The following is a 16,011-nucleotide window of genomic DNA, read 5'->3' as shown; positions in this document are numbered from 1 at the left end:
TTTATAAAATCTAAAAATTATACTCGGGAATGGATGCAGGTACGAGAAGTAGACGAGTTTATGCTCGGGGAAGGAGTGGACACGACCGGGGTTGGAACTAAGATCCTAACATGCAATTGCACCATGGATGTAATTGTGGACAACTACTCAAAGCTCTTTGCCCTTCACATTCTTCCTCCATCTCTTCACATGTCTTTTGGGCCTCTTCCTATTGCAACCTCCCAAGTAACCCATCATTCTCTATGCCTCTTAAATTAAATTAGTTTAACAATCAATTTAATCCTATTGTTTTTGTGGGTTATTCAATTAGGGTCCGAGATTGTACGCGGAGAGTGGAACGACGACGTTTCGATTGAATGTGGGTATCAGTAAGAAGCCAATGTATGGTGCGGGGAGAGAAATAGAGGATAAGCTTGAATCAGGAGCAGGATTGGAGCTCAGAATTCGACTCAATTTCATTTCGAATTATAGGGTGGTTTGGAAAATTATAAAGCCCCAATTTCATCGTCGTGTTGATTGCTTATTGGTCGTCCAAAATGCTTATGACAGGAAGCATCATACTCGAATTTTTAATAGTACTTGCTTAACTTCTTGATCATTGTTAGCCTATAAATTTTGCTTTATAATGAGAAAAAATATATTTTTTTTTTAAATTATAAGTTTAGTTTATAAACTTAAAAAATGAAAATGGATCTAGAGCCAATCGGATCAGGTCGACCCGAGAACCCAGAACACACAGGTGGCCGGGCGAAGCGGGCGGCCCAAACCCTATCAGCCCATTCACCTTTTGCAACTCCACAACCCCACCAGCCGCCAGCCTAGAAAAAAGCTTGGCCTTCTTCTTGTGGCGTCCCACGTCTAGCCTCCTCGATCAACCACCACAACGACACCCATCGACGAGCGTTGACCAATGGTATGCGTTCACCCCATCCACACAAAGGGTGTGTTGTGGCGCAACTGAAAGATCGATGTCAGTTACACACCCACAAATATAAAAAAACAAAAAAACATATTTTTGTAGTTGAAGAAATTCTCCTACATTTATGGAGGGTAGCCAATCATTATAGCTATTTCAATTACATATAATATATCTTATACATTCTCACACTACAAAGTCTCAGTTACAAAATTCATTTTAATTGCCAATAGGCAAATACAAATGATACTTACTCTGTATCTAATGTTAGACAAACCTTTTATCCAGATATAACAATACTAATGTTCATACATGAATCAAGATGATTGAGAATATATTAATATGGGAGGTGAACAAATGAATCTAATAGGTAAATGAATCGAAGTGGAGAACATACAAAAGTATTCATGAACAAAATCTTCCATAAACCCATGTCGCATACACCCAAACTGATCCCTCAATCCCCATTAACGATATGTAACAAGCCAAAGCAAACAGTATCTGCTAGTGCTGAACTTTGGCCGTTACAAAATTCTCAACATTTCCTTTCCATGGGACAAGAATATATACGGAAAAAACTGTCTCAACCCTCCATGTACCTCTCTAAATTTATTCCCATGCCTAGTGGGTGCAAACCTTGTACCAAACAAGAGGATGCATACCTATTTACCCAATCCCACCCTTAACTCCCTCAATCCCCATTAAGAAGTATGCCCTACCCACTGTGGCTCCATGGGGCACACAATTACACCTCCACAATATCATCAACACTATTAAATGTCTACACATATCTCCTCCACATTAAAGGAACCAAAACACATCACTTCCAATACACAGATTCTATCATAAGTACCAAGAACAAAAGAAAAAATAACTTCAGATTCAAAGTTTTACATCAATATTATATAATAAGAGGAAACTCTCGACAAATTGGACAATCTTTGGCAGTACATATCCTCCCCTTCCCCTCTTCTTTTTGTTTCATATATGGATGGAAAAAATTTAAATAGATGGAAAAAAAAAAAGAACAAAAGAAAAAAGCTCTTGGTTTCTACAGCTTTTGAATCAAGAAGCCTTTGTTGGAATTGGAAATGAAATTGCAGAAAATGGATAGAGAAATATAATAGAACCTGGACGAGTTTTCTTAATATTTTGGCCCAGAGACTTCACCGACTGACTCGCTGACTGATGTAAAATAATGAATGGTAAGTAATTGAATGATCCTTGTAGGAATAGAGTAATCAATCAATCAATCTGACCCTTCTTCCAACCCTTCCTCTCTCCACCATCATCATCTTCAGCTTCACCTTTTACCTTACCTTACCTTTACCCAGAAAGAATTTTATGTTGTTGTTGTTGTTGTTGTACTTGCTACACTACAAGCTGATCAAGCTGCATCTGCTCAAGCCAAGCTCCAATCACAGAATGATCAGTGGATTCTAATTGTGGTTTAGTAGTAGTTAGACCCTCACCGGATGCTGCACCGCCCCTCCCAGGCACTGCCAGCTTCTCTTTAAGCATCTCAGGTGGGGATTCCTTCACAAGGGTTTGAACCCATGATAAGTCAGGCTCCTCCCCGTTATTTCCCATTTCAAAAGAAGATGACCTTCGCATTTGTTGACCCAGTTCATTCTTACCAACCGACCAATCCACCTTTCCATTGGGGGACCCCCATTTAGGCAAAGAATTGATAGGAGATCCGATCAATGAGCTTGGGACATTAGATCCAAGCTCCCATGAACTGAGAGTGCGCAGATTATGCTTTTCACGCTGTACGAAGGCGGAGAACCTAGATCCCATAGGTGAATGTGGCTCGGTGTTTCTTGGCGACATCCTTCCCGGGGATGAAACTCCATAAGAGGCCTGCAACAAATGATGATCAACATTCTTAGGGGACATAATGCTTGTATTGATAGGTGATAACATGTTCTGCTGCTGCTGCTGGAATTGGTTTAGCATTGTTGATTTGCGCGTAGGGGAAAAGACATTGGCAGCTGGATCGGAGAATCTAGGAGACGAAGAGATCTCAGAAGAAAATAATTCTTCAAGATTGTTAGGAGATAGAGTTTGGGTCCAGCCAGATCGGCTCACAGACACAGGAGTCGGACAAGGCTGAGAGAAACAGTTCAAATCATTCAAAATCCGTGGCTGACTGTTGAAGTCAGGCAGGACGTTCAAATCTTCCAGAGGCATATCCCTGGCATTCAGAGACGACCTCAATCGGCTGGATTGAAGGTTACTTCCTGGTAAATGAAGAGTCGGTACATTTGGTTGCTGCCAGTTCACAGAAGAGTGACAAACACCATTAGAAGAGGGAGACATGGTCTGAGTAAATGGAGATGGAGATAAAGCTGACACTGATGAAGGGGAACCAGGCAGAAGACCCAATGCAGTAGCCATATCCATTACAGTTGGAGCAGATCCAATTGATCGTGGGGACGGGACAGCAGATCCAGTGGACACATACAATGGCCTTAGTTCTTCGTTAGTGTGAGCAAAGAAGCAGACCCTCCTATTGCAACTGGTGCCATCCTTGCAAAGGCGAGTTCGATACTGTGCTGGGTGAAGCCAACACTCGAATACTCCATGTGCATATTCACACATATCCCCATGCCTGCAAGCCCCCTTTCTAAAGTCAGGGCAAGGAACACAGCTGTAGTGAAACTTCCTTGGGTCTCTTCTGCGGGCATTCTCCCCTGGGTGGACAAAAGGACACTCGGTCCAATCATGAGAATACGCCCGAGAACAAGGTCTCACCTTGAAAGAAAACATACGAAACTCATCAGTTGCATATATGCTGTTCTTGATGTCAGGAAGTGATGGGTCAATTGGATATTCTTTTTTCTCCTTTGTAGAGTTTGCAAACCCATCAGTAAATTTGGGAGAAGAAATAGACTTGGGTGTAGATCGAAACTCATCCTCCAACGACGAGGAAAGTGGCGGTGACTCTGAATCAGGCGTTTTGATTGACAAATGTAAACAGGACACATCCAAAGATCCACTTGAATGATTATTGAGAAGCTCCTCAAGCCTGAACCTTGTGTTCTGCTTCTGCAATTTCGGGTGAACGAAAATGACATCCACGGGGCGGTCACCATTAACATCCTTGGTTTTCGGGTCAGCACCAGCAGATAATAGCAAATCGACAATATCAACAGCATTCACAGAACCACTGGAAGTAGCACAGTGGAGAGCAGTGCTCTTATCTGTGCCAGATGAGAGATTAACATCAACCTCAGGATATGATAGTATAAGCTTCAGAACATCAACACAACCATATGTGGCAGCAACCATAAGAGGCGTTCTGTGCTCATTAACAACTTGTTTTGAACCTTTTTGACGAACATACCAGAGTCCAGACTTGTTCAGAGAAAACAAATCAGACTCCATCATACTCTTGAAGCCTTCTGCATCGTTGTCAGAAGCAAGCTCCAGTAAACTATAAAAAGAATCCTCACAATCAACAGTTAAATGATTCATGTCTTTGGGGTTAGGTAATCTTGCCGAAGTAGTAGATGCAGAATTGGATTTTTCTGGACCACCACACATACTCAAATATCTGCAATCAAAGAAAAAAAACTGTGCATTTATGCCTCATATTACATCAACAAAATCAGAAGGGAAAGGGAATTAAATACAAATACGAAAAGAATATGTTCAAAAGCTCACCAAAATAAGCAAATAAAAAGCTTCTACAATAAATTAGTTTAGGATAATCAGTGAACAGGATTGCAAAACTCTTTAATCAAAAAGCAACAAATCATAACAGGCCTATGAATAACAAATATCCACCGAGAAAATCTCAAATAAATCAGAAAACAGAAACTCACTCCACCCAAGAGTACTTTCCAATTGTGTAATGATAAGGACCAACCAAGAGTTGAAAACTGGTACCCACAGGAGCTCAAGACGAATAACAAACCCTATAATAGGTAAACAGCAGGCGACCACACTCGGGGAAAGCTGTACTGATACTTGACATATGATTCTATATTTTAGTACTATATGCTAAGCGATTATCACCGGAATTAAAAACGATACTACTAAGATGAAAGTTTCGATCTGAAGCTTGAGAGTTTCAACTAAAAGCAATCTGTTTCATCTTAATATTATAAAAATTTCTTCGCAAAAATCACCAAAAAACATCTCCCAACTTCCCTCCACTCCTAGAAAATCAACGATCACAGAAATTAAACAAACAGAACACATCAATATTAAAAAAGAAAAATTATCCAGACAAAGGTAAATAGAAGAGAAACATTAGAATCAAAATCCAGAAGAGAAAACTCAAAATTAACAAAGCAGGCCTCTCAAGAGAAAACGAAGCTGATAAAAGCAGATCAGTATCAACAAACGTCAACTGTAATATCACGATCCTCACAACACAACAACAATAAAACTTAATTAAAACTTCACACGTACTAAACTCCAATTGAAACCCTTGCATCCCCCATCCGAACGAAATATAAAATTAATAAAAAGAATATTTTTTCCAAAATGTTAAGCTTCAAGCTCAATCCGAACTACAAAACAAAAACTCACAGTTATCTATAGCAGCAGAAGAAAACCAGGCAGAGATCTGAGAGAGAGAAGAAAGCGGGCTTCGAAAGTGGCACTCATCGATCGGAGGAGAAAACGGAGGAAGAAAGAGCCACTTCACTGAAGGAAAAGAAGAAGATCGGAAAGATGAAGCTAAAGGCCATCATCAACGGCGCCGGTGAAGGAAATAAAGAAGAAGAAGAGAGAGTTTACAGAGAGAGAGAGAGAGAGCAGGGGGGGAGATGAGGAAGACGAAGAAGAAGAAATTAAAGTCTGAAATTGAAATGAAATGCGGATTGGAAAGTTTTGGGGGAATTTAAATTTAATGTTGGGAGTTGTAAGGAAATGAGGGGAAATGACATTGAAATTCACACGAAATGAAATGCAAATTAAGTAGCAAACTTTTGAGAGCGGGATGACCGGCTTGGCCAGGGGAAGTAGGGTGGGGCTTAGTGGTAGTGAAGGACGAGGTGTTGACTGGCTGAGGAGGTGGACAGTGGAGCGGAATTAAAGGAGGATCATTAAGTGGAATGGAAGCAGGGGTTTGGAGTCCGCCAATGAAATGTGGCCATTTGTCCAATTTTAGTTAAATGTGGGGTCAAATCGAGGAGGTGAAAAGTCGCACAGAACAGAGGCTCCGAATTTTCAGTTTTATAATAAAAGAAAAAGGATAAAGTCTCTTTCAGACAAAAATAAATTTTTAAAAGAATAATATGCGAAGAAAATAAAAAGTCACTAGGAATTCTTTGCAACAAAGTCCTTGTGTCTTTTCTTAATCAATATTTCACCCCAAATCGATTTTTCTCGTTTTTCGTTTTTGGCCCATAATTCTTTTAATTTTCTTAAATTTCCCTCTTTTATTGTCAATTTCACTACTGTTTTAAAAAATACTAGGTTTTTTTATAGTCGTCCGAGTGTAAGTTGAGTTGGTGACCTGAGTAACTCGAATATAGTTGATTACCAACCCAACCTTTTCTTTTGGATTCGGTGGGTTGTCAAGTTATTATTTTTTTAATTATTTAAAAAAAATTATATTTATCCATAATACGTGTTACATTAATAACTAAAATGTCATAAAACTCAAATATCAAACCTTCATAAATTACAACTCATTATCAACATCAGTGACAGACGTCAAATATTCTTAATCTTCCTAATAATCTTTAAAATTAAGATTGGGGTTGTAATTCTATTTTTGGGTTGGTCGGGTTGACCTAACAAGAAAAAATGTAAACCTTCGAATTTTCGGTTATCTAATAAAGTTAGCTCATCCTTTAATTTTAGTTTGAATAGTCAGGTTTGGTCTAGACCAATAAATTAAAGGATTATTTTTTTTTACTAAATAAAAATAATAATAATATTTAAGTTGGGCTTATAGTTACCTTGAATGAAATATTATAATAATGGCATTAAAGCAATTAAAAACAATTTAAGTAATTTATTAATAACATTTAAACAATTTAAGTCTTTACTGTCTTTTTCAAACTTACAATTATTTTAGGAGGGACAGAAATGTCTTTTAATTATTATTAAAATTGAATTAAAATAATTAACATATTTTCTAAAATAGTTTTAAAATATGTGATTAAAGAATCCACCTTTTATAATTTGGATGGGATTTTTTAGTTTTTTTAAAATATATAATATGAATTTTAAAAACAAAAATCTTAATCAAAATATAATAATAATTAGCCGAACGAATAAAAATTCAAAATTAAAATAAAAGTCACTTCGTAAATTTGAATTTTGCCCCATTATTTCCCATAATTCCAATTTTTTCCTTTCAATTTTCTTTGATATTTGAATTTTGCAACATTATAGAAAAAAAAATTGAAGACCTCGTACACAATTATTGAATTAAAAATACATATTTACAAATTCAATGATTTTATAAAAATATTAATACTTAAGTAATATATATCTCAACTATTAAAATATATTTAAATTGACTTCTTTTATTTAGAAAACTTTGTGTATATATATTTTATTGTTAATATTAGGATGCTTGCTTTTTATTTATTAATACACATAAAAAAAAAGTGCATTTTTTAATTAAAATTTATCACTTTTATATGGAATTTTTAAAAATTTATAATAGACAAACACCATATATTTTTTAAAATATTATTAAAATATATAATTAAAAACCCCACTTTTTACCGCTAAATTAATAAAAATATCTATAAACTTTCCACTCTATTTTTAAAAAAATATTGATAAATTTTTAATATTTATTTTAAAAATATGACTGAACGTTAAAAAATATTATTTTTGAATTTCTAAAAATTTCATTAATATTCTTCTAACTTTTTTAATAAAAAAATAATAAATTTGTAAGTAAAAATTTTAATTTTTTTTTTTAATTTCAAGGATATTAATGTTACTTTTCAAGAGTATTTTTGCACTACGATACTAAATGTATTTTCGAAATATTAACGGTATTTTTTAAATAAAGCATTAATAATTTCCATAAAAATAAACTCTTTTCCAATAGCTTAGGTCTTTTTCAAATTTTTTTAAGTGGAAGGGTGTTATTAAAAATTTTAAAAGTCAAAGGATATTTTTGAAATAAATTATTAAATCCAACGATATTTTTTATTAATTTAGCGAAAATTATATTCTTAAAACATAATTATTCAAACCTAAGTTCATTATAATATATATATTCAATATAAATAAAAAAAAGAATAGAACTCATTCTTCAAACATCATCCAATTGATATATTCACTTCTTATCTAAATAATAAAAAATTTATTATTGATAAGTGACATAATGGAATCTTTTCAAAAATAAATCTATCAAATCTTTTAAAAATCTTTTTATTTTTATTATTTTAAATATATATATATATTTATTTATTTTAATTTGGATTTTATCCCAAACTTTTTAAGCATGGAAAATACCTCTCAATCAATATTTTCCCATTAGAATTAAAGCATAAGATATGGATGGTCGTGTTTGAATTGGTGTCTTTTCCATTATTTTATACTTATTTTTTTTTGTTGTCCTTTATTAAAATAAAATAAATAAATAAATAAATAAAAATTAAATAATTGTTTTTCTGATGCCTTGTGGAGTAAGATTTGCAATAAAATCCTCTTTAATTTATTCCTTTATTTATTTATTTATTGCCCTTTTTCCCATCATTATATATATATATATATATAAGAACAAATCAAATAGGTAAGGTTCAAGGTTTGAATGAAAAAAAATATTTTTATATTAACCACTTGCATGAATTATTTGAGCTATAAAATTAGATTAAGTTAATTAATTATGTATTTTTATCAATCAATTATTTCATTATTTTTATCTTTTTCAAGGAGTATTTAAAATTAAATGATATGAGAGATTTTGTCACATATTTACGGGTTTATATAATATGTTTTTTTTTCCCCCTTTTTTTAATTTTATTTATCTTTCTAACTCATAATTGATTTAATATGAGATTCCACGTTAGAGTGTGGAAACCTTTCCCGAGTAGACACGTTTTAAGATTGGGAGGCTAACGGCGATACGTAATGGTCCAAAACGAATAATATCTACTAACAGTGGACTTGAGCGGTTACAAATGGTATTAGAGTTAGACATCGAACGGTTTGCTAGCGAGGACACTAAACCCTCGAGGGGTTGGATTGTGAGATTCCACATCGATTGGAGAGGGGAACGAAACAATTTTTATAAGGGTGTGAAAACCTCCTCCTAGTAGACGGATTTTAAAACTGTGAGACTAATAATGACATGTAACAGGCCAAAACAGACAATAACTACTAGTGGTGGGCTCAGAGTCAGTCATCGAGTAATGTGCCAGCGAAGACTCTAAACCTGTAAGTGGGGTGGATTATGAAATCCCACATCGGTGCTGAGCCTCTAAGGAGAGTAGATTGTGAGATCTCATGTCGGTTGGAGAGGGAGACGAAACATTTCTTATAAATGTATGGAAACCTCTCTAAGACGCGTTTGCGATGATGCTGAGTCTCAAAGAGGGGTAGATTGTACGGGTTGTGAGATCCCACATCAGTTGGAGAGGAAAACGAAACATTTCTTATAAAAGTATGAAAACGTCTCCCTAATAGATGCGTTTTAAAATCATAACGTTAACAACAATATTAATAGATTAAAAAAGACAATATCTATCAGCGTTCCACTTGCAATCATATATTTTCAACGTCAAAGTTGAAAAAAAAAATCGTTTTATTCTTGTTTTTAAGTTTCCCTCCTTGAAGTTTGTGAAAATTTATTTTCCCACCATTCTTTCGAGGACTTTTTAGAAAAGTATTTGAGGGGTAGGGGCTTTTAAGGCAATAAAAAGAGGGGGAGGGGGCAAAAAAGCAAATAAATCAATGTCACCAATATAAAAATAAAATAAAGAGAAATATGTTGTTTTTTTTATTTTTTTTTTATTTTTATTGAATTTGGTCCAATAATTTTAAATCAAATCAAATGGAATAAATTCATAAATATTCTCAATTTTTCTTGCTTAAAATGGCAATTAATAATTAAATAATTTGTTTTTAATGGTGTAATTTGATTTTGACTGGCATATATGTGTTAAGAGTAAAAATTTATTATTCCACTTTTTATTAATTATTATTTTCTACATTCTTCTAGAAGCTTATTTATGATATTTTCAAAATAATTTCTTTATTATCAAATTAAAAACAATGTTTTTAATGCATGTTTAATTAAATAAAAGTAATTTCAGTAATAATTTTAATTATTTTAGTTGCAATTTAACAGCTTTATGGTAAAAAAAATTCAAGGTTATTTATGTAATCTTGAATCGTATTAGTTGAGATACAAGAGAATCGTGTAAAAAATAACCTAATAGATTTATAGTATATGAATAAGGTTGAATATCTTATTTGATAACACTGTTGATACGACTCACTTATAATTATTACAAAAGATAACATCTCTTTATAAATATACCTGTGAAGGTTTGTCGTTTGATTTGTACGAGTGAGAGTAAGTTTTGTATTCGATTCAATCTTTTTGTCATTTTGAAGACTTGACCAAATAGAGAGATAGAAAAATGATTTAACGAGATGGAACTGACTCATTTGAACATAGGGGTAAGTAGATGAGTAGTTTCTTTATGTGCTGGTTACGTAGTCGCTGGGTGACCTGTGTTTTCCGACGAAGCGTCGGAGAACCTGAGCCTCCAACGAACCCACGACCATACCGAAAGTCCTACACTTTAGTAAACCCTCAGATCTCACTTATAAGAAAAGGAAACACGAAATGTTGAGAGAAATGGATGGAAGACGAACGGTTTTGTCTCGTTGGACATAAACGCTTGAAAACAGAGACCTTCGATCTTGCAAACGAAAGACGAGCAAACACGCATAGGATTATTATGGGAAGATGAGGGCGAGCTCAACAAGTTTAGTATGGTTTTTGTAATAACAGCGCTGACAAGGATGAGTTTAAGAAAAACGATAATGAAGAATACTCAGTAAGTGACCCCACTACTTCTTAGCCCAAGCTCATCGCTAGCGCTTTTCCTTTCAGACTTCTCCTCAAGGCTTTAAAACGCGTATGATGCTAGGGAAAAGTTTCCACACACTTACAAACAGTGTTTCTTCTCTTCCCCAACCAATATGGGATTCTCACAATTACTTTTGTACAAAATACGTGCATTATGCAATAGAGTGCCACAACAAGCATCATGACGAGGAGGCATACCTCACATCCACACATGATGAAGAGTCTACACTGGTGTTGTCCCAGAAGATACCCAACTTATTGATAGCAGATGAAGATATCGAGTGGAGATCAACATATGGTACCTAAACAACAGAGCAAGTAACCACATAACCAGAGATCAAACAAATGATAACATTAATTTATCATTTTTTTAAATAAATTTCTCTAAAGTGGGTCCCCACAACATATTATAATAAATATGTAATTAAAGTTAAGGAATAATTATAGATTATAATAATGTGGTTGGTCTATTTTACCAATTATATCAATTTATTTTAAAAAGAAATATGGTCCTACCTATAATTATTCCATGAAATTAAAATAAATATGATAGCCTATGTGATTCATAAAATTATCTCCCTTGGTGTAAAGCTATCCAAAGGATGTGGACTTTACATACCCTTTTTTTATTTTATTTTATTTATATGATTATATTGGATATAGTGCGCGTGTGGCCCGACAACGTTACATTTTATTTATCAAATTACTATACTTTAAAATTTTATAGCATATCAATTATTAATTTTCTCGATTAATAAATTTAGTTAACATTATTTGTAAAAATTACAAAATGGGTCGTAACAGTAGTGTTACTGGAACAAGATAACCAATCTTATCCTTATATTATAGACCATTTATGTTATTACGTGAACATAATCGTGTCATATTTCAACCAAATAATTAATTTCACTTTTATAAATCATTCAACTAAAATTGTACGAACGGTTGTCTACGCGTTTGAAGCTCATTTTTGAAACGGATGATTTTTTCTTATGATGTTTGGACACTAAAGGAGAATATCTTAGAATTTAGATATCGAACCAATAAGTACGAAAGTTGAATTCAAAATTGGATCTAAATCATTTGAAATTTTAAAAAAAATTATTTTCCACCCACTCTTTTGATGACTTTAAGGAAAAGTATTCAGAGGGTAGAGACTTTTAAGTCGATAAAAAGAGAGAATAAAAAATCGAAAATCGAAAACCGAAATAGATGTAAAACCTTAATCTCGACAAGCCCAACCATCAGAGTTGTAGCTTTGACCTAGACATCCGCTTTGCTTAGCTCAGGCGTCCAGCCCTCAGCACCTGTGTCCCAACACTCGTTTCAGCAATCGACAAGTCTGTTAAGTTTATGCCCGATTTGTTAGTTGACTCACAATCAGCCCAGTTTCTCCATGTGCCCGACTCGAAGTCATAGTTTGAATTCTTCTCGAATTAGATTGAGCAACTATATTGGATCGTTTTGAGTCATTTTTTACGTTTAAACAATTTTAAATACTTTAAATCATGTTTAGAATGAATAATAGAGTCTGATGAATTAATTCCTTAAATATGTTTTAACTATGATGTCACGGGACATCATAGGTATAATAAAACCTCGACATATAGGATCGAATGGACACTGGCTCATATTTTAATGATTTCGACTTAGGCCAATAAACTAAGTGAATTTACTATTGGAACGCCTTTGGGCTAGGTTGGATGGATTGTATGTTGTATGAATAATACATACTGTGTGGCTTATCTACGTGTTATTACTAGTATTATGTGATGTTTATGAACTTCTTGTGATGCATGTACTTCCAATATGTCAATCCTTGTATGTTATGATACCATGTTCACATTATGCCCTATAAGACACTTGATGAGCTATGTACGATAAGAATGAATGATATGTCATGTCCACATACATTTGTGTGAGAATCCCGCGTTGGTTGGGAAGGAGAACAAAACATCTTTTATAAGGACATGGGAACCTTTCTGTAGCAGACGCGTTTTAAAGCCTTGAGGGGAAGCCCAAAAGGGAAAGCCCAAAGAGGGCAATATCTACTAGCGGTGAGCTTGAGCCGTTACAAATGGTATCAGAGCCAGACACCAAACTATGTGCCAGCGAGGAGGTATTCCCAAAGGGGGTAGACGCGAGGAGGTGTGTCAGTAAGGACACTAGACCCTGAAGGGAGGTGGATTTGGTGGAGGTCCCACATCGATTGGAGAAAGGAACGAGTGTTAGCAAGGACGTTGGGCCCTGAAGGTGATGAATTGTGAGAATCCCACATTGGTTGGAGAGGAGAACGAAACACCCTCCATAAGGATGTGAGAACTTTTTCCTAACAGACGCGTTTTAAAGCCTAGAAGAAAAAGGACTTGGGTCGTTACCGTTTGTGAGCTAAAAACGAATAGACTAAATTGTTATAAGCTAAAAACGAATAGACTAAATTCATAGACTAAAACGAATAGACTAAAAGGGCTTGGGTCGATACGAATAGACTAAATTCATTCTTACTGAGCCTCAAATTATAAAAAATCAAGATTCATAGTCGTAAAACCAAGCCCTACGCCCACAAAGAGTCTTGAACCGAACAAGCTAAAGAGTCCATGAGGCCAACTACAACCTTGGTCGAATATGAGCTCGAGAGGTGCACAATTTGTATGTCATTATAACGATTGTGTGACATTTGTTCTAATACAAGGAACAAATTAGTTGGATGAAAGTTAGACTTTGCGGACAATATTGACATATGATCAGAGTCTTGGGTCACGTTTAAGAGAAATGTTTGAGAAAACGTAAGCGAGGAAATGTGTTGAAAACAGAAATCAATGTTATAAGCTAAAAACGAATAAGCAACAACCACGACTTTGACAGTATATAACCGGGATAGGAAGAATTGACATCTAATTACATCCCTATGATACATTTTGGGACATTTTAACGTGATCATTCTAAACTTGATTTTGGTGACAAGTAACACATCTATGTTTCAACAAGAACGGTAAATACCTATTGAACATAAAAGCAATAAAAAATGAGTTTAAAACAGATATGGACAACAGGTCCTAAATATGGACCTAAATAAGCATAATCAGGACATCTGACAAGCAGCTACAAACAACATGTCTCGGACAAGCAACCGTAACACACTTGTAAATCGTGTCTTTTTAAATTAAACAAATTTTAGGTATCGTGTCGAGCTTAGGTTAATCCATTTCATCTCTCTTTGTCAAACATCATTTACTCACAAATTCCAAATTTGTTGCTACCATTTAATGAACACAACCAATCCAAGGGCCCACCAACTCATAAAAGGACCCCAAAGTAAGGGGTAGGTGTCCTCAATCACTGTCCCATCACCACAATGATTGTCCAATACATGGGCCCCCTACCCTCCACCTGTAGGGATGATTCTCTTTCACATGAACATGTTGGTGAATCCTTCTTGGGACCTAATTTCCTTAGGACCAAAAAATAAAAAATAAAAAATGAAAAAGGACCCTCCAAGTTTAGGCCACGTAAGGCGCCTGGTCTCAATTATAAGATCGAAAAAATTACTTCTCAACAAAACATTAATTTTCGTGGTTCAATCGTATATGATAAATAGCATTACAAGAACAAGACACCCGACTTTATTTGTACAGATTCAAAATTAATCTTCAACCCTCTAATGAAATGTCCTGTCAACGCTCATCAACCAAAACTATCCTAACTCGAGATTAAAAGGTCAAGTAAAATCAAGTCATCACGAGTCATACATTGATCGAGACCGTAATTCAGATCTTTCCCGACCCGGTCATACAGTGTTGAAGAAGTTGTTTAAAGCTCTTCTTAGGCTTCTTCCTACTCTTCTCAACCATTATCATCTCCCTCTCCCTTTCAATCTCTCCCTCTACTTGCAAACAAAGCTGTTCATAATTCAACACACCAAAAACTAAATATTTGTTTACAAAATTAAATTAAATTAAATTGAAAATATTTTAATATTTTAATTTATGAGTGGGTTTACCTTCAGGACTCTATCCTCAATCTTGTCCAATCTCTCGAGGAGGCTTCCTTTGAGTTCAGTGACTTTGACTGCGTCGTTCATCGGACGGCAGTGCTTCTCCAGACTTCTTGGAGACAGATCAACGGACGATGTGTGATAATCGCTCGTGTGGGCCCCACTTGTCGGGGAAGATGTACACGAGCTCTTTGCTGACTTGCTGCCCCCTTTAATTTCCTCTACCACTCTCAACTGTTAAAAATCAATAATTACCAACAAAATTACCAAATAAAAAAAAAAAAAAAAATTACTTCAAAAATTATACACACATCTATTTTCACCATGGTTAAGGATATAATTTACCGTATATATTATATTTAAATATTTTATTATAAGATAAATATCCCGATATTTATCTTCCTATCATATGATAATTTATTTGATTATAAATATTTTATTATACGACAAATATCCCGATATTTATCTTTCTATCATATGGTAATTTATTATAAATAAGATAACTTAGTATTATTAAGGATATTTAGTACTAAATTATAAATTACAGTATATATTATATTTAATATTTTATTATAAGGCAAATATCCAGACACAAGAGCATTTACGTGAGGTGGATTAAACGAACATTCTCACCTACAATAACCCTACCAAGAATGTATGATAGATGACATACCTAATTTTAATAAATACTTAAATAATTAAAAACCCGTCTCAATTTGATGAGAAAAAATTGATTGGTTCTAGGAATGTCTGCTGACGTAACAAAGACAGATGGATAACTTTCTATAGTTAAACACTTTCATGCATGTTCTATGGAAAACTTTCGGCTAGAAATATCGATGAGCGGAGATTGAAAAGTGGACGGTAAACATTTCCCGTTCTCATCTCAATCTACTTAGGACGTACTAAACCCACTTTGCACTACACCACCGAATGACTCACCTGAATGCTCACATAGATTTAGGGCCCAACGAAATAAAAGTTACTAATTTCCCATCTCACTGGGAAGGTCCATGATCACATAGATTGAACGGTTTTTGTTTCGATTCAGGAGTACGATCGAAAAAAGTT

General features: G+C 34.5%; 2 protein-coding genes and 1 long non-coding RNA gene across 3 annotated transcripts; 1 reads left to right on the top strand and 2 right to left on the bottom strand.

Moving 5' to 3' along the window:
- Nucleotides 1-39: 39 nt before the first annotated feature.
- Nucleotides 40-609, top strand: LOC111785381 (the record flags this gene model as incomplete). The annotated part of the gene is made up of 2 exons (XM_023665791.1): nucleotides 40-225; nucleotides 311-609. Coding segments are annotated over 2 exons (471 nt in total), but the record flags the coding sequence as incomplete, so codon positions are not given.
- Nucleotides 610-1,776: 1,167 nt separating this feature from the next.
- LOC111785380 (zinc finger CCCH domain-containing protein 30-like) lies at nucleotides 1,777-5,723 on the bottom strand. The gene is made up of 2 exons (XM_023665790.1): nucleotides 5,459-5,723; nucleotides 1,777-4,475 (listed from the first exon to the last, which is right to left on the bottom strand). Exon 2 carries the CDS (start codon nucleotides 4,463-4,465, stop codon nucleotides 2,288-2,290), a length of 2,178 nt encoding a protein of 725 aa, XP_023521558.1. The 5' UTR covers nucleotides 4,466-4,475; nucleotides 5,459-5,723; the 3' UTR covers nucleotides 1,777-2,287.
- Nucleotides 5,724-14,445: 8,722 nt separating this feature from the next.
- LOC111785382 lies at nucleotides 14,446-15,169 on the bottom strand. The gene is made up of 2 exons (XR_002813666.1): nucleotides 14,947-15,169; nucleotides 14,446-14,845 (listed from the first exon to the last, which is right to left on the bottom strand). It is a non-coding gene; the product is annotated as an uncharacterized LOC111785382 (long non-coding RNA).
- Nucleotides 15,170-16,011: the final 842 nt, after the last annotated feature.

The sequence above is a fragment of the Cucurbita pepo genome, unplaced genomic scaffold, assembly GCF_002806865.2.
Source record: "Cucurbita pepo subsp. pepo cultivar mu-cu-16 unplaced genomic scaffold, ASM280686v2 Cp4.1_scaffold000469, whole genome shotgun sequence".
NCBI classification, from domain to species: Eukaryota; Viridiplantae; Streptophyta; class Magnoliopsida; order Cucurbitales; family Cucurbitaceae; genus Cucurbita; species Cucurbita pepo.
Note: the sequence above shows the minus strand (reverse complement) of the source record. Positions and strands in the feature narration are given on the sequence as shown.